Raw genomic sequence first — 22,469 nt, 5'->3', positions numbered from 1 at the left:
CTCAGTTTAGGGGAACAACTGCTGTTCATCTGTCCCTATATAGTGGATGGACACTTAGCCTTCCATTCATTGGACAATAATATTTGCTGTTCCAAAACAAGTCTTGAGCTTGCATGGATCCCTTAGGATTATAGGTATATAACTGGGATATATGTTGAGTGTAGGGATGTCATGGTGTCTTGGATCTGGTGTTGTGGGGTCTTGCCACACTACGTCATGTCCAATCACTACACCTGATAGCAGGGAGAATAGAGTTCTAATGGTCAGTCCTAATGGCAGGGTCTTCTATGCCACATCCTCCCTGGAGGAATGTCACCCTCTATCAGGTCTGGATACAGTTTTCATGCACAGTCACCTTAAGCAGCAGCACCTCCAGGGATCTGGATCGGAACTGGGTTGCCATTTGCCTCCTTTCATCCCTGAATAACCATCTGGTTATTCTCTTGGCTCTTGGTCACAAGAACTAATTATACTTTCCCACTTCTTAGAAAATTTATCTTTAGAATAATTATTTTTTGATGTTACTATTTTCTTTCCTTTTTGTTATGAAGTATGCCGTAAATGCCAAAGAATATATATAGTGAATACATATGGTTTCAGGATCAATCATAAAACAAATGGCCATGTACCTACCACCTAACTTAAGATATAACTTCTCTTCTAAGCAGAACTATTATGTGATTCTGAGCCGATTCTCCTTCTCCCTTTCCTAAGGTCGTGAGTCTGAGGTGGGTAGTAGCTACCACTTGGTTACTCCACAGCAGTTTCTAACACTTTGTTCTGAAGAAAGAGAGAAAAGTGTCCAGAGGGTAGCCTGAGTTGTTTGCAAAATAGAAGCCCAGGTGATTGTGCTTAGCGGTTAGTGTGTCTGTGTCGGTCACCATTGGTTTCTCCAGGAAGGTATTCCCTGGCCCATTGCTAACCCACAGGGCACCTTTGTGTGAAAAAGAAAAAAATCATTTTTGCCGTTTGCCAGCAATTCTCTGTAATACCTATATGCGCAAAAATCGATAATGATTATGAATGTGAGTAGAGTTTGCAGGCCACAAGCTAAGTCATGGTAAATGTAGCAGGTGGCTACAGGGCTCCTCAGGTGAGTGTCATCAGACATTTACTGAACGCCTACTATGTGCCAGGCATTCTTTTAGTTGTTTGGCATTCAGTGCTGAGATAGACAAGATTGTTGCTCTCATGGATCCCCCATGCCTGGACTTATGAGCAAGCTGGTTTTTTGGGTGCACGAGCTTGAGAGTCACCTAACAAGCTGGGGTCATTCTTGAGTTGGGTTAGGGCCCTGTGGTTACTAGCAAAAGTGGGCATGTTGTCTATGCCATGTTAACCCCGGGAGGTTATGTTGTACCAAGGTGATGAGTCAGAGTGACCATATGCTCTGCTTTACCCTGAGTACTGGTGAAGTCTCCTGTCCCAAGCGGTCATTAACATCACCCCTTCACTCTCTCTCGGTTTTTTTTAAAGATTTGTTTAGAGAGAGGGCACACACAGGCTGGAGGAATGGGGGTGGGCAGAGACAGAGGGAAAATGAGCCCAATGCAGGGCTCGATGCCACGTCCCTGAGATCATGACCTGAGCCAAAACCAAGAGTTGGATGCTTAACTGACTGAGTCACCCAGGTGCCCCCATCCTTTCTCTCCCTTAAATGTTTCCCAGCTTTGGGCAGTGAATTATATGGTCATGTGTATTAGTCATATTTTTCTGCCATGGTAACAAACACCTTCAAAATGTTAGTGACTTAAAACTTCAACTATTTAGATCTTGCTCATGGATCTGTGGATCAGTTGCCGCTCTGCCCCAGTCTGGGAATCGGGTTTAAGTTTGGTCCTTATTCTGGACGTTGGGCCTGTGCCACAAGCCTTCCCATTACAGCACCTAAGTTGGAAGACTGAGCTTCGAGATTTCTTCTCATGGCAGAGGGTGGGATCCAAGAGTCCCTCTGGCCAGAGGCGGCATGGACCATATCTACTCTTATTTTATTGACTAGAGCAAGTCATAGGGAAGTACACCATCTAGGGATTGGGATTGATTCTCCTTCCTCGGCATAGGGGGCGCTGTGGTGGGGGAGAGCCAGTATTTGGTGAATAACAATGTGATGAGCACATTGCACTTCTAAACCCTACTGCTCTCCAGCGTGCCCCAACTCCAGCCTTTGCCGGTATCTTGTAGCGGTGTCTGTGTCGGGACAGCGCCCAAGTGATTGACAGGACACAAATGAGGAGTTTGGCCTCCCTTTGGATTACAGAATGTTTTAAGGGATTTCAGTATGGTGTGGAGCCTGTTTTGGTTTTAGATTTTATTGGACAAGGTGGGAGTTGATGTTTGCTGTGGCAGCCTGATTAACTGGGACAGGGTCTCCTCCTTTCTGTGTCCCCAGTTCTACCACCTGTCCTACAAGTCTGCCGTGAGAAATTTGCCACTCTCCTGTATGAGCCATCAGGACCCAGTGGAGCCTGTGGCCAGACCATGCCCTCTCCCTACCTCATGTTGGGGCTCCATGAGGTGTGATTTCTGGGGCCCTTTACTTTGCTCCCACTGAGGCTCCTTCCTGTCCCATCCCTGCCCTTGCTGCTCTGCACCTGGGAGTTTTAATTTTTATTGTCTCCTTAGTGTCCCTTCATTTGCTCATGTTCAGTGTTCAGTACTAACTGGCTTTTCCTTTAAAACAATTCCAGGGGCGCCTGGGTGGCTCAGAGGGTTAAGGATTTGCCTTTGGCTCAGGTCATGATCTCAGGGTCTTGGGATTGGTCATGATCTCAGGGTCTTGGGATCGAGCCCCGCATCGGGCTCTCTGCTCAGCAGGGAGCCTGCTTCCTCCTCTCTCTCTGCCTGCCTCTCTGCCTGCTTGTGATCTCTGTCTGTCAAATAAATAAATAAAATCTTTAAAAAAAAATAAAAAATAAATAAAACAATTCCAGAAATTCCTCAGTGTTACTGGCTCACGGATGGATTGATGGAACCCATCTTTGTTTTCTATTGTTGGATAGTTTGCTAACCCCCTTGCGGTGGGACCTGAGGAGAGAGAGGTAGCAGATTTGAGCTTACTTAGCCAGGTGAAACTCCAGTGTTGTCGCGCAGAGATGGAATACTACTTTGCCGAAAGGACAAAGACTGATAGGGAGGCACGGGGGAGATACATTATAGCTCTATCACCAGCCCTGGCAGCTGGCGTTCTCTTGAGAGCAATTTTTCATGAAGAAACTGCTTTATCATTTCATAAGAATGATGAAGTACCTTCAGAGTCGTGTCAAAAAGCACATGGATGGTGGGTGGTCAGCTTGGCTCCGTAGTAAGTGACTCGCAGTCAGGGCTCCCATGCATGCCGCAGCAGGAATACCAGTTGTCTCGCGTCACGGATTGTTGGCATGCTGTGGATAACTGATACTGTGAAAATTAACTTATTCTTAATTCTCCCCTTCGCAAGAATATGGGTCTGTGAAGAAGGCGTGAAATGTGGCTATCACCTTCCCCCTTGTAGTATCTCCAAAACCCAGTGCAATGCCCAGCACATAGCCGGGAAACTTGGGCTGAAGCTATGCAAATGCTGATGGTGGACAGTAAAGGCCAAACCTGGGAGAACCCTCGGAGCTCCTGAGTGTAACAGAGCACTGTAAGGGCAGGTGGGAGTGTCCTTGAATGAAAGGGCTTTCCAACCACCCTGGTGCCAGCAGCGGGTTCCTGTTGATGCCTCAGCCTTCCCGGCCTGGCTGTTGCATGGGGCGGAAGCCTGGAGGAGGCCGGACTTTGTTCTGAGACTTAGGGGCACAGGCATTGCACTGCCACAGGCCCTGGCTGAGGCCGCACGGTCCAGCTAACAAGTGCCCGGGTTGCCTTGCTGCAGCCACTCACCCGCACCATTTCGGCGCCTGCCTGCTGACCTCCACAGGCCTGCCACGGCGTTTATTTGAATGTGGGATTTTTTTTGGCTGCTGAAGCTTATTACTTTGCTGCTTGTGCTGCCAGTGGGAAATGCCCCTTGAGAGCTGTCCTCCAGTTTGTGACTGAAGGGAGTTGACATTACGAAGAGCCCAGGTCCTTGCCCCTTGTGTGGGGTGACCGAGGTGTGACGCTTGCCCGGGAGGTGTCACCTCCATCGGTTGTAACTGGCTTGCAGAAGCCCCCTTTGCTGGCTGCCTTCCCTGGACTGCTTCCCTACTCCCCTACCTGTGTTTTCTTCACCTTCTAAATAAACCACCTGCCCTTGAATACTTGTCTCAGGGTCTGCTGCTGAGAAACCCAAACCCTCATGGTCAGGGGCCTGGGCCCCTGGCCCCTGGCTGGGACGGTGTTCTTGAGGCTTCAGAGGGCTTGAGCTTCATTTTGCTTAGACCCTTCAAAATCAAGATCAGAAAGAGGAAAAAAGCACTCTAGTTTCTCTTGTTTTAGAAAGTTGTTACTTAAACAGTTCCCAAATTCAATTCTACGGCTCTCTGAAATGATCGCTGAAACTGCCCTGCTCACAAAACCTCAGGGATTTGTATTGCCATGATGTAGGCTCTCAGTTGACTTGGGGGGCATTCTTGGTCTCCCTGGATATACCCTGGATATAGTCAGACTGTTCATTGTTGAAATATTGCCTGCATGTTACCTGCTCTGTGCTGTGTCTGCCTCTCAGTCTCCCTGCGCCAGAGTCAGGTGACCCTGCGGCCGGCTCGTGAGGGGTGAAGGGATGAATGGGTCTTTCTACCCACACCGTGCAATGGATTGCACAGGAAGAACTATCACACTGACCTTTGACCTTTGCTTCTTTGCAGATATCTCGGTGAGCCTGCTGACCCTCGTGGTCACTGCCTGTGGCCTTGCGCTTTTTGGCGTGTCTCTCTTTGTGTCTTGGAAACTCTGCTGGGTTCCGTGGCGAGAACGAGGCCTGCTCTCTGGTAGCAAAGAAAACAATCGGGAACCTCTTAACTACACGGACACAGAAACCAATGAGCAGGAAAACAGTGAGGGCTTCCTAGACCCTCCTACCCCCTGCCAGGACGCCTCCATGAAGATCAGCCACACCTCCCCTGACATTCCCCTCTCGACCCAGACCGGGGGCCAGGAGAACTGTGCCCATGGCGTCCGTGTGCAGCGCCAAGTCACAGAGCCAACCTCGTCGGCCCGGTCAGTAATACCCCTTTCCTTTCTGAATGCAAGGCAGGGACCACCTCGCTTTCCTCTCTTGCCAGCAGTAGCACTGATGAGCCCCAGAGCCTGCAACCTTTCCCACGTCCTTTCAGTGTCAGAGACATAAATATGGGAAATCAGGGTGCTTCTTCTGCTCCAGTGAGGTTCCTTACCTCTCCTGAGCTCTCTAAGTAGTCTCCGCTTAGTCCATAATAACAATAGTTACATTGCCAAGACTTGTCAAGTTTAAGAACTTCATGTGCATTATTTTACGATAGTCCACAACTTTGCATGAGATACAGAAGTTAACATTTTCATTTCACAGAAGAAGAAACTTAAGTCAAAGAGGTTAAGTAAAAAAGTCATGTTGGCACGCACTCGGGGTTTGAACCCTGATGCAACCAACACCAGAGCCTGAGCTCTTAACACACTCTTCCTGCTGCCCTCCTAGTGCTATTGAATTTGTGCTCCGTGCTTCTGACCTAGCCTAGCTGTCTCATACAGGCTGTCTTTGTGGTCTGCAGAGTGGCTGGAGGTCTTTGTCCATCTTCAGCCTTTGCAAGGCCTAGAGTACCCAGGCCGAGGGTCACTCTCTGTCAATGGGCCAGATGCCCTGTGCTTTAAGCAATAGAGAAATCATGTAAGGCAGTGATAAAAAACAAGGGCTCTGGGGTCAGTGAACTGGCTTTACTTACATGCATGACACTGGATATAGTACTTAACCTCCATGTTTCCATTGCCTCTTCTGTGAGAGAGGGATAGTGAGAATAGCAGCATTTGGGTAGTTTTAAGAATGAAGCAGGAACATGCACGTCATACGCTTCACATGGGTTGCACCTGGTACAGCATCGAAGCCTGAGCTGCCATTTTGATTCCAGTACTTGATTTTGTCCTGATCATTCTCACTGTGACTGGCTCTCCCAGGACTCAGATGTGGCACAGACATGGTTTTGAGGTTAAACAGCCAATTCTGAATCACTGGATATAATGATCTACTTTTAACAGGAGATTTCAGGAAGAGAGATACAGGAAGCAGCTTTTTCTAAATGAAAATCTTTGAGCAATAGCCAGAGGCAGAGCACATGCCATCGTTCAGAAAGTATGAGCATGGTTTGGGGGCCTCTTGAAAAAAATCTTTTTTATTTGTTCCTGAGAAACAGAAATAAGATTTTACCCTCTTTTATGTTAATCGAGTTTATCCTAGAGACTCTGCACATTCACATTAAGTGGGATGGAATCTGACAGTTTATAATTTAATTTTTCCACAAACCTATTTTAGCATCATTTCCAAATCTGAATCAAAGAGCTAAACCTAAAATATTCCTCTGTGAGGAAATGGATGGTTGTTTGCCATTTGATTTAGAAGAACTTCTCAGACTTTATCACTAGGATTTCTCTTTAGATGTAGACTTAAATATAGCTGGAGCTATGTTTGATGCTGTCATGGTGTTCGCACAGGGGTGCGAACTCGGAATAAAATTCCTTCAGTATTTCAATAACCAGAGTCTTTCAGGTGGGGCATCCATGAAAAGTGTCTCCTATTCGGTTTTCTTCTGCATGTTAATTTTTCTGATCTGTGTCCCATCGCAGCAAGGTGATAGTACTGTGCTCTTGTTAGATTATGGATCTGAGGTCTCTGCCATAATTCTAATGACTTGATAGCAGTCATATCACTCTTATTATCACAATATTTATTTTAGAAAATATGTATAAGTACTCTATAAATCAAGAAATAGATTTCATTTAAAAATAAAAACTGCTATCTTCACCACTGATTTATGGAAATTGGGTAGAAGGAGAAAAAGATAAAAAGAGGAAAGCAAAGGAATGATCCCTATAAAATGAACTTTACATTTAGATTTTGGAGTCTTGTAATTATCTTTTCTGATGACCAAATCAAGTTTAGTAATATCCGACCATAAAGAAACTAAACTCTTTCTAGCTGCATTTGACCTAATACTGATAATTTGCATCATTATGCATTTAAAACATTCTTACCTAAATTGCCACTGACCCAGTGTTACGGGTTATGTCTGAAAATATATATCTATGATTCATGGTCTCACCATAATGAGTGGTGTATGGTCTTCTAATTTTTATGGATTGTGTTATGTTATAATCAAACACAAAATCTTTTTTACTGATGAAAGGAGAGAAATGAATGAAATTTCCTTCATGTTCCAAAACATTTTTACAGTCTTTTTTTAGTAACATTTTTGATACTGATTTTGGCAGGGGGAGGGTTCTCTGTGCTGAGATGGCTCTCAGCAGTCTGCCCTGCTAGTTCTTATTTCTTCCTTTTTTACCCCCTCCTGATGCTCCTTACTTCCTCAGTGCTGTCTCTTTCTTTCTTCCTGCTTCCCTCCTGCAGCCATTGTGACTTGTCCCAAGGGGCCCAGGACACCTCCTTGACCCACAGCACCTAAGGCTTAGACTCTCCATTAAGGGTGTCCCTGCTGTCACTGACCCATCGGCATAGCTTCTGTCACAGCACTGACATTAGGAAACTCACCCTCTCCTGGCCTCTTGAGCTTGAATATGCGTGCTTCCCACCAATGTCTATGGAAAGCCCTAAAGATGGGCGTTGTTTTTATCTCCTCGGAAGGCTTCTGGTCAGGATGAATTTCTGTTGTTTTCTCAAGATCAGGAATGTTAACATTCTCTTTCTAGTTGGCTCAGTTATTAATAGAACCCTTCGAAGTTCCTGTTCATTCTTTTCAATTTAGATGAAATCTGTTCTGTGTAATATCCTGGGAATACGGATATTTTTTCCCAGAATACTTCAATACCAGAACCTTTTAAAGATCTCTATTCCAAATCTTAAAAAATCCCTGGGTCCTCAAAATGGAAGGGACTTTGACAGGCCATCTAAGGCATTTCTTGATTCATATCCCAAGATGGGACCTAGGTAACACTTCAGTTTTACAAAAATTTCAGTTACCACACTGCCATCTTTTTATCAGGCTTGTTAGGTCCTGCACGTTATTGCCACAGTCTCCTTCTGTCAGCTGTCTGCCTCAGTGCCACACAGTGCTGCCCTGGAGGACACGGTCTCACTAGGAAGCTTTATCTGGGAAAGCTTATTGCGTTCCAGCTGCACTAGCTTCTCTCTCAGTGCCTTCAGTACCCCTGTCTTTTCACACCTTGAGGCCTTCACACATGAAGTTCCCTCTGCCTGGAATGCTTTTCCTTTTCCTCTCCAGCTCTTTTGCAGCTTTAATATCCCACCTAAAGCATCACCTCCTCAGAAAGACCTCCCCGACCACCCTGTCTGAAGGATGTGCTCTTTCCTCTACCCCTTCCCACTCTTCATTCTCTCACAAGCTGCCTTGCTTGCATTTCTTCACAGGATTGAACTCTTTTTTTTTTTTCCTTTTAAGATTTTATTTATTTGACAGAGAGACAGCAAGGGAGGGAACGCAAGCAGGGACAGAGGGAGAGAGAGAGCAGGCTTCCCACTGATCAGGAAGCCCAACCCGGGGCTCAATCCCAGGACCCTGGGATCACAACCTGAGCCAAAGGCAGACGCTTAACAACTGAACCATCCAGGTGCTCCTGGATTGAACTCTTCTAACTCAATGATTATTTGTTTGCTTGTTGCCTGTACCCCCTCTCTCATCTGTGAGTTCTGTGAGCTTGGAAACTGCATCTCCTTTGTTTCTCCCTATATATGTAACACCTAGTGCAGCCCCTGGCATAGAGCAGACTTTTTGCATCAATGACTGACAGAATACCTTCATCAGTATCCAGCCACTAGTCTCGTGTTCTGCTGACGAGAATGGCATAAGGCCAGAAGTGTAAACTGAGGAAGGGCCTATATGGAATGAGGTTGGTGGAAAGCCTCTTGTTCCAGGTCTTACCTTCATTCAGAGCCTTACACATAGACTTTTGGCCTTATCTCTGAACTAAGCAATCCCTAGAGTCACAGAAATATTCTGACAGAGTTGAAAGAAGACGACAATCATTGCATTTTAGATTTGGGTCCCCTTGCTGGCCACAACTTCAGTAAGTGGTATGCTAGTAATTACTAATAATTAAGTAATGTAATTACTCTAGAAGTAGCACAGTTCTGTTAAGCTATGTTTGTGTCTGTGTGTGTGCGGTGTGTTGAAAACATTGGTTAGATGAAAACATTTAAACACAACATTTTTTTGAATTACCTCTTCAGGCTTTAATAAACTGATGGCTTCAAAAATGGAAGCTGCTTAGCTCTCTCTCAGCTCCTATGAGATTCTGAAACTCGATGTACATGTGCATTTTCTCTACTGGGATTTAATTATTGGAAACTGTTATGTCCTTGGCACTTATGTATTTACTCTAGACAGTTGTATTAAGCATCTGCTACGTGCAAAGTCTTCTATCGTGTACTGGTAATAAAGAGATAAAAAAAAATACAGCCCTGACCTCAAAGGTCCACAGCCTAGTTGGGGAAATAGATAAGAACATGAAGTGCTCAAATTGTTCTCATAGATTTATCGGGCAAGAGCGTCTAAGATGCTTGGGACGGGATAAAGGCTGGCTGTAGGGGCTGATTCAGGCCTGTAATGTTGAGGCCTGAACTCACTAGAGGCAATGGGAGTGGAAACAGGCATGAGTTGTGAGCTACTTTTGAGAAGGTATTGGTGGACACAGGCTCTTAGAAATAGGGAATAAAATATTAGAAGTGACACTAAGAGTTCAAACTTGTTGAACTTGGGTAGGAGGTGTAGGAGGAAGCAGGTCATGCCTCAGAGTTTCCGACTACACTTGACCACACACCTCCACTGGCCAAGGTGTGATGCTTAAATCTTTCTTATATCATTCATTCCAGAAACTTCTGAATCCTGTGCTAAGAAAGAACCCATTTCCTTCTGCCCTGTAGTCAGTTCACTGCATCTGCCCTGTCCGAGACTTCCTTTTCCATGTCTGCCTTTGGCTCAGGACAACCCAACTCTCTCCTCTCTATCACCTGGGGGGGGGGTTGCAAGAAGGGAAACAATCCTATCTCCATTGTTTCCAAACTTCCCTGTCTTGACTTGAACCTCATGAAGAAAGCCATGCAGTTCTGAAATCACAGTTTTCTTCTCTCTTTCCTCTCCTTGAACCCTGAAGCTCTGTCGTCACTGGTGCCCCAGAACCCAGGAAGGGATAGGCCAGGTTTCACCTCTGAGATGGGGTCACTGAGGTGCTGGTGGATAGAAGAGCCCACACTTGCCTGTAGCTGCATGGGAGACCCAGAGGTGGAAGGGATGGTGGGAATGATGAGCGTTGGCTCTCACACACAGCCTGGATGGAAGATGTAGGCGTATGTGAGGAGAAAGCTGTGGGGGCAGAAGAGTTGAAGATCCTATCCTGCTGGAGAGCTGGGAGCTAATGTGGAAACTTTACTTAATTTCCTATGAGGTCTATCGCATCAGTTCGGAGGCTGATAATATGAGGCCAAGTTAAGTAGCCAGGCTTGGTGAGAATACCATTTCCTTCATGACTGTTACCCCAGCCAGGGGCCTCTGTCTCTGTTTGTGTGGCTCGTTAATATTTGGTCGGTTCTTATCCTCTTCTGACCTGCTATGTAGTTGGTGTTTGAGTGTTTTATCGCGCCCCTGGCTAACCAACTCCTTGCAGGCAGTAGGCTTTGCCCCTCTGGGCCTTCTATCCTACCTGATGTGCTTTGCACATTCCTATTTGGTGAATTGTGGTATTGTCCTCTTTCTTAAAATCCAGTGGAGGTAGTGGGCTTTGGGGTCATGGTTCAGGGACCAAGACTTTGTTTGGGGACTCGAAGTGTGACCCCGGAACTGGTTAATTCAAGTTTGAGGAAAGGAGAGGAGGAAAAGCTTTTTGCATCTGGGCTCCTGCCTCTGCTGACCTGAGGCAGCAACCAGCAAGGCTCAGATTCCTTTAGGCATTAAAGTGTTTTTGAGTTTGTTGTGGGAAATCTGCTTTACAGATTTTCTTAATCATCTTTGAAATTAGGCTTTCTCCAGGCTCAGCCACCAGTCTTCCAACTCAGATCTGGGACAGCCACATCCAAACGTTCAGCTCTCTTCCACAACAGGAAAATGTCCTCCACCTGCACTAGGCGGGGTTGGGAGGTGGGTAAAGCTGAGGGTCTCAACCCCAGTGCCTGGCTTCTCTAAGACAGCATCAGAGTGTGACTTATTTCCAGGGGACCCTGTCTCTTGGCTTTCCTTTTCACTCCCAGTCTTTGGAAACCATTCCTTCCCCTTCCTTTCATTTTGCACATTAAGTCCTGAGAACACCAAAATGCTGGATTCCCCAGACCCACTCAGACGACTTCTTGCTTCAGACACAGATCCCTCCTTGTCATACTCTTTGACATTAAAATTCCAAACCCTTGCCCTGGGGCCTCTAGTTTACTATAGTCAAGGGCCACCTCCATTGACCATTTTAGAACCATCTCGCCTGGGTTGGCAGGAGTCAGATCAAAACATTCTGGTCCATATCTATCCTGTCTCTTACTTCATACTTTTTAAAAAATTTTTTATTAACATATAATGTATTATTAGCCCCAGGGGTAAAGGTCTGTGAATTGCCAGGTTTATACACTTCACAGCACTCATCATAGCACATACCCTCCCCAGTGTCCATAACCCCACCACCCTCTCCTTACCGTCTCTTGCTTCATACTTGCTTTTCCCGCCTGCTTCCATGTGAGCTGCCTATGAGAGCGATTGGATATTGATTTTCCATTTCCTCCCCTTGTCTTCCCATCCCGGGGGCAGCCCTTGCTCATGTCTCAGTCCAGAGAGTGGCAGAGGTTATGCAGGGAGGTGGTGAATTACCCTGGCTCTCTGACTGCTCTGAGTTTCTCCAGTCTGCTCGCCCACCCCGCAACTCCAGTAATCCCTGACTCTCTTCTGAAAGGAAATTGAAAGTGATTGAAAGAGAGCCCCAGGGAGCGAGAACTGTCATGGCCTGTTACAGTCTGCTGTCTGCTTTAAGCCACAGCCTTAGAGTGGGATTCAACTGTTTTCCTACTAGTAAGTGTGACTCTGAATAGAGGTGGAAGTGTTGGGAATGAAACTAGTGATGGAAACCGTATGGGTAGATAATAATGTTCATATCTTTGCTTGATTTTTAAAAAGAATCTTCGGCTCTATTGGAATTTTGAATGGAAGCATCCTGTGCACTTGGGATCTTGTTTTGGTCTTTGAAGTATGATCTCTTCGTGATGCCCTCCCCAGTCCACCCCCTCAGTCCTCTGGCAATCCGCTGTGGTTAGGAGGAGCAGAGAACATGGGACTGATTTCTGTTCAGATTTCTTGTCTAGAAGACATACAAGTAAAATGGAATATGTTCTATTGCTAAGCAGTCAGATTTGTGTATTTTATATTTACAAATTTTAATTTACTTGGCAGGCCTAGTCCTACAGATAGGGTTAAGACAAAATGTTGCTGTGAGAAGACTAAAGCCAGTACTCAGAAAACCCAGAGATGAGTTGTTATGCACAGAGAGTCTGCTCAGCACCCACCTTGGGAGACAAGTGGTAGCTGAGTGGCAGGCTCTGGGTCTAGCCTTGACACAGGACATGTGTTCCGTCAGACATTGGCCGAAAGAAAATATGTCTTGTAGGCCTTGAGAGAGTACTTGAGTATTCAAACAGCATCACTAGACAGTTCTGGAACGGCCTCTTGTAGGCGGGAACTGACACCAGACCCAAGCATGGCCCTTGTTTGAATCCAGCCTGGAGGGAAAAGTCAATAGCAGAGGCCAGAATGGGCCCCAGCCCCTTATGGCCTCTTCATAGGGCTGGATGCTGACTGCTCCCTGCCAGTCCCTTCTGCCCAGATATCCCAGTAGAGTGAGACTGGAGCTCTGTTCCAGCAGTGTAAAGGGTCAGTGTCTGGACAGGGAATGGACGAGCTGTACTAGCACAGGGGGCCGGTTTTAGGTGTTTAACAGCATCCCCTGCTCTCCCCCCACCCCCAAGAAATCATATGATGCTGAGAAAGACTTAAGATGGTGGATTTCTTTGTAAGAAATGAAAATCTGACAACAGAGACTTTCAGACCACATGGTTTTTGCACATATGGGAATGTACGTGCCTGGGTGTTTCCGCCTGCAGTGGGCTGTGTTGGCTGTGACAGGTGCACCTGACAGCTCTGTGATGATTCCTGTCGTACCAGGTGGGTGATGAGTAGACAGGAGCATATTTGAGGATGAAGAGCAGTGTTCAGCATAACAGTGTCTATATCACAAACATGTTTGGGGGTCTAGTAATGCCATTTTACATCTTCGTTTCATAAAGGAAAAGAAGACAAACTCACATGTTTACTCTGCCTCTCCAATAATTTGTCAGTCCTTCAGAGACAGCCTGGCTGTCCCCTTCCACCTACTGGTGGAGAGAGTCTACTTTAATTAGGGTTATTGAGAGAGAGCAGAAGATATAATACAGTGACTCTGAACTCTGGGCCGAAAACAAACACAAATAACATTAAAAACATCCTTGCATGTAATGACTCCTCTCAATTCATGAGGACTCACACAGGTAAGGTAGGTTTCAAAGAGAATTCCAGGGGAACCACTAACCCAAAGCAATAAGCTTTTAGGGTGAAGAGTAGATTCTGTCAGCAAATATTTAATTTGCAAATACCAGTATTCAACCTTCTCTGAATCCCTATGTACACTGAGGGTAGCTTACCTTTAATTTTTATACTCTTTGTGTTTATGATAGAAATAAAACCCCTCCCCATGATCACTAATCCCCCACGTGGTGTGACGGAAACACTGTCACGGAGCTGCCATTTGTACTGTCAGAGCCAGCACAGTCCGCCACAGGCAGACACAGCCTGTCACACACATTCCCATGAGAGCAAAAATTGTGCTCTTGCGCTGAAGTTCTTTGATTTGAGCCAGCGAGAACTTACTTACTAATAAAGTTATAAGCCAGTGACAGGAAATTCTATGTGATTTTAGAGATGGATGCATTCTCCCTAAGACAACATGTAGCTTAGTGTTTCAGTTTCAGGATGACATTATACGTAAAGGTGGACAATTTTATTTTTAAAGCGGTTTGTACAAACCTTTCTATTCTGCTGGCTGAATGAGCTTCTTTAATGCCATATTCTTCTTGAAAGTGCATTCAACCTTTAAAGCTCCCAAGGTCATGTGTTAGTGGATTCATTTCCTGATACCAAGCCTCACTTTTGAGCTTCAAGCCTTGGGGAGCAGCTTACTCACATTGATGAGCATTTTGAATTTAGGCCAAAAAAAAAAAAAAAAGCCCACAGATCTAAGCTCTTAACAACACATAACAGACCACCTACATCCCAGGCACAAGTTTCTGAAAGAGCTGTAGCTAATCAGGTCGTAACTTTGTTCTCTCTTGCTCTTCACTCAAGGCATAATTCAATCCGAAGACAACTCAACCTGTCAAACCCGGACTTCAATATCCAGCAGCTTCAGAAACAGGAACAGTTGACTGGAATTGGTCGAATTAAACCAGAGTTATATAAGCAGAGGTCACTGGATACTGATGATGGGACAAGGGGTAACAGCAAAGCCTGTGGGAAACTGAATTTCATTTTAAAATATGACTGTGACTTAGAGCAGCTCATAGTGAAGATTCACAAAGCTGTCAATTTGCCTGCCAAGGACTTTTCCGGGACTTCAGATCCTTACGTCAAGATCTATTTGCTTCCCGATCGGAAAACCAAACACCAGACTAAAGTTCACAGGAAGACCCTGAACCCGGTGTTTGATGAAGTGTTTTTGTTTCCAGTTCCTTACAATGACCTTGCGGCCCGGAAGCTTCACTTCTCTGTGTATGACTTTGACAGGTTCTCTCGCCATGACCTAATCGGCCAAGTGGTGGTGGAGCACTTCTTAGACTTGGCCGATTTCCCCAGGGAGTGCATCCTTTGGAAGGATATCGAGTATGTCACCAACGTAAGTCCAGCATTTCTCCATTCTGGGGGCGGCTTCTCGGTCCGCATGCAAACAGATTATTTACACCTTATTTTATTGCGGGGACGAAGTATAAAATTCACATCAGTGTCTGGATAGCTGTTGTTTCAGAACCTTCTTGTACCTTCCCAGAAACAGGTCTTTAACAATATTCATTTTAGAAGTTCCCAGAATTATTCATGAAAACAGCATGAAGCATAACATTCTCTCTTTTCTGCTTTCTAATTCTTAGTTCTTCCTTAATTGGCAGGAGATATTATCTGCCCTCCTTACCACATTTTCTGTAGAGCTTTCTTCGGTTATTTGTGCTAAATGGATCCTGGCATCCTATTAACTGTAATCTGCAGCTACGAGACCGTTGCCAGACTCTCTGAGAGCATTAAGTCCTTGAGCATGTTCCCAGGTCAGCTCAGCTGCATTTGCCATGATCAGAGCTTCCTCTTTAATCCCAGAAGTGAGAATGGTTGCAGAGAGTTGGCACCACATTTTTAAGCAAAGAATCAAAACAGTAAGGAGTTCAGTCTGAAAAGATCTGCAGATACCAACAAAGCTCATCTATGGAAGGTCACATCCAATCTAGAGCTCAGGAGAGAGGGCAGAAGTGCTATGAAGTGACACCATATACCCATGTTTACATTTTAAATGAGATCGCAGTGGTGATATTATTACTCCATTTCCATCCTTCTCACCGTCCTGCACATGTGTACTGACACTCCTTATAGAGAAGAAAGAGGGACTCTCTTAGGTAACTGATATTTTACTTTTTAAATTTTATTTATTTGAGAGAGAGAGAGAGAGAGCACAAGCAGGGGAGCAGCAGAGGGGGAGGGAGAAACAGACTCCCTGCTGAGCAGGGAGCCCCACTTGGGGCTCAACCCCAGGACCCTGAGATCATGACCTGAGTCTAAGGCAGATGCTTAACCATCTGAGCTGCATGGGTGCCCCAGTACCTCTGATATTTTAAAGCCACTTTTTTCTTTCCTCCCATCCAGATTGCCTCAGGCAATTCTGCTCACATGTCTCCTAGAATACAAGTCCTTCTGAGGCCAGGATAATTTTCATTCTTTGCCTTGGCATCCAAAGGCACCAAGCACCACAATCCTTCCTCAGCTCAAATGATGATCCAGCTTGAGCTTGGAGTCCAATCAGGGAAAGGCTCCCTTTCTGTTCAGGAAGAGAACACACAAAATCTCTGCCCAATGGCCAAATCCTCACACTAGTACTTTCTCACACTTGGCTGCCTTTGTGAACTGGGGTCTCACCTGCACTTTGGCTGTTCCAAGAGATGCCTCCTCTTCACGTGCCGCAAGATCCCGGTGCCAGGTGTGTCCTGCTACTCAGAGAAGCAAGGTGTAGCCTGGAGTTTGGCTGGCCTTTATCATAACGATGAGGAAAGGAAAGAAAGAGCTGGAAAAGGCACAGGGAACAGCAGTTGATGAAAGTAAGATGATTTGGGAGATTGGAGAAGGAACAGATCTCGTCAATCTTGTAAAGGTTGATATCTGTAAATCCAAAAATGGGTGCTGGGGAAAGCAAAGACTGTTTCCCAATCCCAGTTGCCAAAATCAGGAGGTAACAAAATGGGCAGACTGTGTATACTAAGATACGAGGGGCTCAAGAAGGAACTCGTTTACTGGAGCAGTTACCGAGTCCCCCGGGGAATGAGCTGAGATACTGCTGGCCAACAAGGATGCTCCTTGACCGGGGTTGGTCACACAATCTGGGAGGACATCCATTTATATTGTTTGACAAATGGATTCCACAAAATCACTGGAATGATTATCACAAAGCTCAACAGGGATCCTGCTGTGAGCGGACTTCTAGAGACTTTATAGGCAGAGCAACACTGGGTGGTGGAAACATGTAGACCAGTTTCCCATGGGATGAGAGTATAGAATGGCAGCCTGCAGAGACCTCCAGGCATTGAGATGGTGGCCATTTTAGCACTCTCCCGGGAGTAAAAGTGCCCGTGTCTGTTGTTGGAAAATCCTAGATTTCCACTGAGTTGAGGAGACTGTAAAATTATTTATGAGGAGGAAAACTGATACAGGTTAAGACTTCAAAATTCTCATCCCTTTCCTCAGGTGAACAATAAATATTTTGAGCATTGATCTAGGCCTTTGGGTTACCAGCAGGAGAGGGCAGGTTCTGAGAATGGAATTACAGATTATTTTATAATCTGCCATATAGTTGTTTTTTATTTTTTTATTTTTTTATTGAAGTATAGTTGACATACAATGTTAAATTAGTTTCAGGCTTCTTATTCTTGTGAGAAAAAAACTCACAGTCTTGTGAAAAAAAATTTTAAAAACGACCATGTAGTTTTTAAAATTCCATTTTCAAAATTATTATTTGAGGCTATTTTGATTGTGACTTTGTATAGAGACTGAGCATGAAGGTCTGAGGCTTGCCAGGTTTCTCTTTTTGTAATATAGCACGTAGGGGGCACCTGGGTGGCATAGTACATTAAGGGTCTGACTCTTGGTTTCAGCTCAGGTCTTGGTCTCAGGGTCATAAGATCAAGCCCTGCTTCAGGCTCTGGTCTCAGCACACAGTCTGCTTTGGATTCTTTCTCCCTCTGCTCCTCCCACTCAATGCTCTCTCTCTTTCTAAAGGAAATAAATAATCATTACAATATAGCGTGTATACAACCCAGTGTATATAATGTACACATACAGATTAATAAGGGAATAATTAAATGAACAGGCATGAACCCACTGTTCATCTGAAGAATAGACCAGAACCAGTACTTCTGCTGACCCTTGGGATGTCTTCCTTCCTCTCCTACCCTCTAGATCCACTCCTGCCAAGCGGAAAGCACTATTCTGAATTTTATATATATTGTGACATATTTATAAGACAATACAGTATTTGGTTTTGTCTGTTTCTGCTTTTCATAGCTCTTCTTTGACTTCTTTTTTTTCAGCCCACTTTGATTGTGACATTTAACAAGAGAGATCAGTAGATCGGTGGTTCATGTGTTTTCATTGCTATATAATATTCCGTTGATTGTAGATGACAAATTAGCGTTCTCGTATTGATGATATTTGGGTGCTTATTTGTTTTTTAATAATTGTGAATAATACTCCAGAGAACACTTTTGTGCAAATCTCCTAGTTCACATATGCAATAATTCCTCTAAGATGTATCCCTGATAGAGGTAAGGTGCACACGTGTTGGACGTTTCTAGGCCTTGCGGACTTCCTTTCCACAGCGACTGTCCAATTTCATCCTCCCACTGGTGAGGTATGACAGTTCTTCATGCTCCACATTCTCACCAACCCTTACAGTTGCCACACTGTTTAGTATGTGTCTATGTGCCTGCCTGTAACATGATAAGTAATTCATATTTCCTTGGTTGTCAAGGTTGATCATCTTCGGATGGTCATCCACATTTCCTTTTTTGCACAATGCTTATTCAGCACCTTTTCCTCTCGTTTTCTTCTCCTTATTGATTCATATATGTTCTTTGTATAGGCTGGAGGCAAATCCTTTGTTGGTGATGTGTATTAACAGGCATCATCTCTCAATTTATGACCGTATCTGTTGATCAATAGAGGGTCTTATGTTTAATGTAGTAAAACATAACAATATTTTCCCTCATAAGTTAATGCTTTTGTGTCTTTTTAAAGAAATCCTTCCTTACTCTATGTCATAAAGATATTTCTCCTGTGTTTTCTGTTAGAAGTTTTAAAGTTTTGACTTTCCTAATTGTGAATTTAGTTCACCCAGAATGAAAGTGTTTGTACAGTGGAGTGCAGGCACCCTGTGTTAGCTCAGGCTGCTATAGCAGCATATCATACACTGGGTGGCTGAAACAACACGAATTTATTTCTCATAGTTCCAGAGGCTGAAGAGTCCAAGACCAAGGTGTTGGCAGATTCAGTTCCTTGTGAGAGCTTTCTTCCTGCCTTGCAGACAGCTATATTCTCAGTGTGTCCTCATGTGGAGGAGAGAGAGAGAGAGAGAGCGCTCTGGTCTCTTTCTCTTTTTTTTTTTTTTTCATTTTTTTTTTTAAGTTTTTATTTTTAAGCAATCTCTACCACCAACATGGGGCTTGAACTTACAACCCTGAAATCAGGAGTTGCGCACTCCACCGACTGAGCCAGCCAGGCACCCCTTTCTCTTATAATGACACACATCCCATCATGCAGTCCCCACCATCATGACCCCATCTAAACTTAAGTGCCTCCCAAAGGACCCACCTCCAAATACCCTCACATTAAGGGTTAGGGCTTCAATACATGAACTGGGTGGGGAGGCAGTGGCACAAACATTCAGTCCCTGATGCATCCATGCTTTTCCCTATGGATAATCAATTTTCTGACATAGTTTTTTCAGTAGTCTGCAGTGCATGCTTTGTCCTATATAGGTTTCCATATATGAAGAGTCTGTTTCTGGAATCATTTTTCTTTATTTTGTTCTTTTTGACTGTATCTAACTATAGCACAATTTGCAAATTACTGTTGCTCTATGATAAGGCATAATATCTGAAAGAACAGTCCTCTAGCCTGCTTTTCCTTCAATTCAGTCTTGGCTGATATTTGACCTTTCACGTCAAATCAAAGAATCAATGAATCAAACCATCAAATTAATAATTCTTTTTGGTATTTGTTTGGAATTGTATGAAGTCTGTATATTGACAGGAAAATTTTGCATGTTTTGTGATATTGAGTCTATTCATGAAAAACTAAAATTCTTTCATTCTTTCATTATGGTTTTCTTCATGAGGATCTTGCATGTCTCTTATTAGATGTATTGGTAGTTGCTATAATTTTCATTATTTCAGCTACAGCTGACCCTTGAACAACACGAGTTTGAACTGTGTGGATCTACTTACACATGCATTTTTTTCCCTGCATAAATACAGTACAAGGCTGTAAATGTATTTTCTCTTTCTAATGATTTTCTTTTCTCAAGCTTATTTTATTATATGAATACAATATATAATACAGGTAACATATAAAATATGTGTTAATTAATTATGTTATCAGTAAGGCTTCTAGTCAACAGTAGGCTATTAGTAATTAAGTCTTGGGGCGTCAGCATCCCTAACCTTCACATTGCTCAAGGGTCAACTGTAGCATTTTTTCTAAAATTACATTTCCTAACTTCTGCTGCTGTATAGTAATGCAGTTTAAATTTTATATATTTATCTTCAATTTGGCAATCTTGCAAAATTCTTAATAATTCTCATAATTTGATTACAGAATCTTCTGAATTTTCTTTGTAGATAATTAGACATGTGAATTGTAATAGTTTTGTTTGTTTGCTCCCTAATTTGTATGCTTTTATTTATTTTTTAATTTAGTTCACAGACTAAGATTTCCAGTATAATACCAAATAATAATTTATGGTAGTAGTCATCCTTGGCTTATTCCTACTTTTAAGTGAAATGTCTAACATTTTCATGGAGTACAATTTGGCTGTAGATATTTTGTGGATGTCTTAATCATATTAAGAATATATCCTTCAAAAAAAAAAAAAAGAAAATATATCCCTCCATTCTTAGTTGACTAAGATTTTTTATTATAAACATTTGTTTTGTCAAATGCTATAATCCTGTGAGGCTTTTCTCTGCTTTGTTTTTTTTTTTTTTTTTTGAGATTTTATTTATTTATTTGACAGAGAGAGATCACAAGTAGGCAGAGGCAGGTGAGGGCAGGGGGAAGCAGGCTCCCCGTTGAGCAGAGAACCCTATGCGTGGCTCAGATCATGACCTGAGCCAAAGGCAGAGGCTTAATCCACTGAGCCACCCATGCCCATCTGCTTTATTTTTCTTAAAAATTGTATTTATTTATTTTAGAGATAGACAGCTTGAGTAGGGGGAAGGAGCAAAGGGAAAGGGACAGACTTCACACTGAGTGTCGAGCCCAACATGGGGCTTGATCCCACGACCCTGAGATCATGATCTGAGCTGAAATCAAGAGTCGCATGCTCAGCTGACTGAGCCACCCAGGTGCCCCAGGTTTTTCTCTGCTTTAACTTGCTATGATCCTGCGAAGTTTTTTCTCTGCTTTAATTTGCTGTTTTATTCAATATATTGATCAGTTTTCTAATTTTGAAATAATCTTTTATTCCTAGTATGATTGGAACTGGCTTTGATGTATTACCTGTTTTATACATTGCAAATATGTTGTTTAGATTTTTTTTTTTATCTGTCCTGATGAATGATACATGTCATTTACTTTCTCATATGGCCCTTATCTGGATTGGAGTCAAGGTAATTCTTTTTTTTTTTTTTTTGAAGATTTTATTTATTTATTTGACAGAGAGGGAGGTCACAAGTAGGCAGAGAGGCAGGCAGAGAGAGAGGGGGAAGCAGGTTCTCTGCCAAGCAGAGAGCCTGATGCAGGGCTCGATCCCAGGACCCTGAGATCATGACCCGAGCCAAAGGCAGAGGCTTAACCCACTAAGCCACCCAGGTGCCCCAAGGTAATTCTTGATATATAAAATCAGTTGGGAGATTATTCTGGATATTTTAATTTTGCTCCTCCTTGGTGCTCCTAGTGACTTTGGTGGGTTTTGTTTATTTTTCTTTGAACTAAAAAGAGCTCTTTTAGTCTCTGGCTTCTGTTTAGGTTTAGGAAGTATGCAAGGGAGGAGAGTGAGGTTGGGATATTTATTCCCCTAGATACCCTCCTTAGGGTATCTGTGGACTGGCAATAACCTTAACTGAAAGCCACAGTTCTGAATATGTCATTATTTTGCTATTGTTCTTAGAATGTTTTTCTGGGTATAACAAGTGGGGGGCTTGAAACTTTCAGCTGTTTTGATTTTGGCATTACAAAGCCATCATTCCATAGCCCTCTGACCTCCAGTTGCTTTTGAGAAGCTGACATTTCATAGAATATTTATTCCCTTGTAATTTTTTCTTTCTTCTTGCTTTCAATATCTTGCTTTCCTCTTTAGTGTTCTGTAGTTTAACTTTGCTAAGTGGTGATTTCTTTTTATTTATCCTGACTGAGATTTATTGGGATTCCTGAATATGAGATTGTTTCTTTTTATCATTTCTGGAAAATTCTCACCCATTTACTTTGCCTAATATCTTTGATAGTCTTTGTTTGTTTCTTTCAGCATACTTTCAGGTCCCTTTTTTATTTCTTTTATCATTCTATACATAGTCGTTTTTATGTTCTTTTACTCTTAACTCCAACTTTGCAGCTCTGATTTTGTTTGTTTGTATGTTTTTTCCATTGACTCTAACTCATCTTGCCTTATTGCCCCTTGTATTTAGTGATTTGTGATTGTGAGCTCATCTGGCTTGGAACTTTGTCAGTGGAAAATTTCAAGCTCTGGGTTTAAAGTGCATTCCTTCAGAGATGATTTGTGAGTTAACCAACATGGAACCATTCTAAACTAAATTTTGAGCTTGAGGATTTGGGGGCCACAGAGAGGTAGGGTGAATACAGGCTCCTAATGTGTAATTGCAGGCTTGCATT

The 22,469-nt window shown here is 43.5% G+C and overlaps 1 protein-coding gene across 2 annotated transcripts in view; it reads left to right on the top strand.

Annotated features, from left to right (window-relative positions):
• LOC111159617 (synaptotagmin 9) overlaps positions 1-22,469 on the top strand; it is a 206,358-nt gene that overhangs the window by 51,335 nt on the left and 132,554 nt on the right. For both annotated transcript variants that reach the window (XM_022522155.1, XM_022522154.1), the window contains exons 2-3: positions 4,767-5,118; positions 14,463-15,009. In XM_022522155.1, coding sequence (XP_022377863.1) covers positions 4,767-5,118; positions 14,463-15,009 — 899 coding nt within the window. The remainder of the gene's footprint in view (positions 1-4,766; positions 5,119-14,462; positions 15,010-22,469) is intronic.

The sequence above is a fragment of the Enhydra lutris genome, unplaced genomic scaffold, assembly GCF_002288905.1.
Source record: "Enhydra lutris kenyoni isolate GAN:26980312 unplaced genomic scaffold, ASM228890v2 scaffoldscaffold68, whole genome shotgun sequence".
NCBI lineage: Eukaryota > Metazoa > Chordata > Mammalia > Carnivora > Mustelidae > Enhydra > Enhydra lutris.
This window is presented reverse-complemented; position numbering and strand designations above follow the sequence as displayed.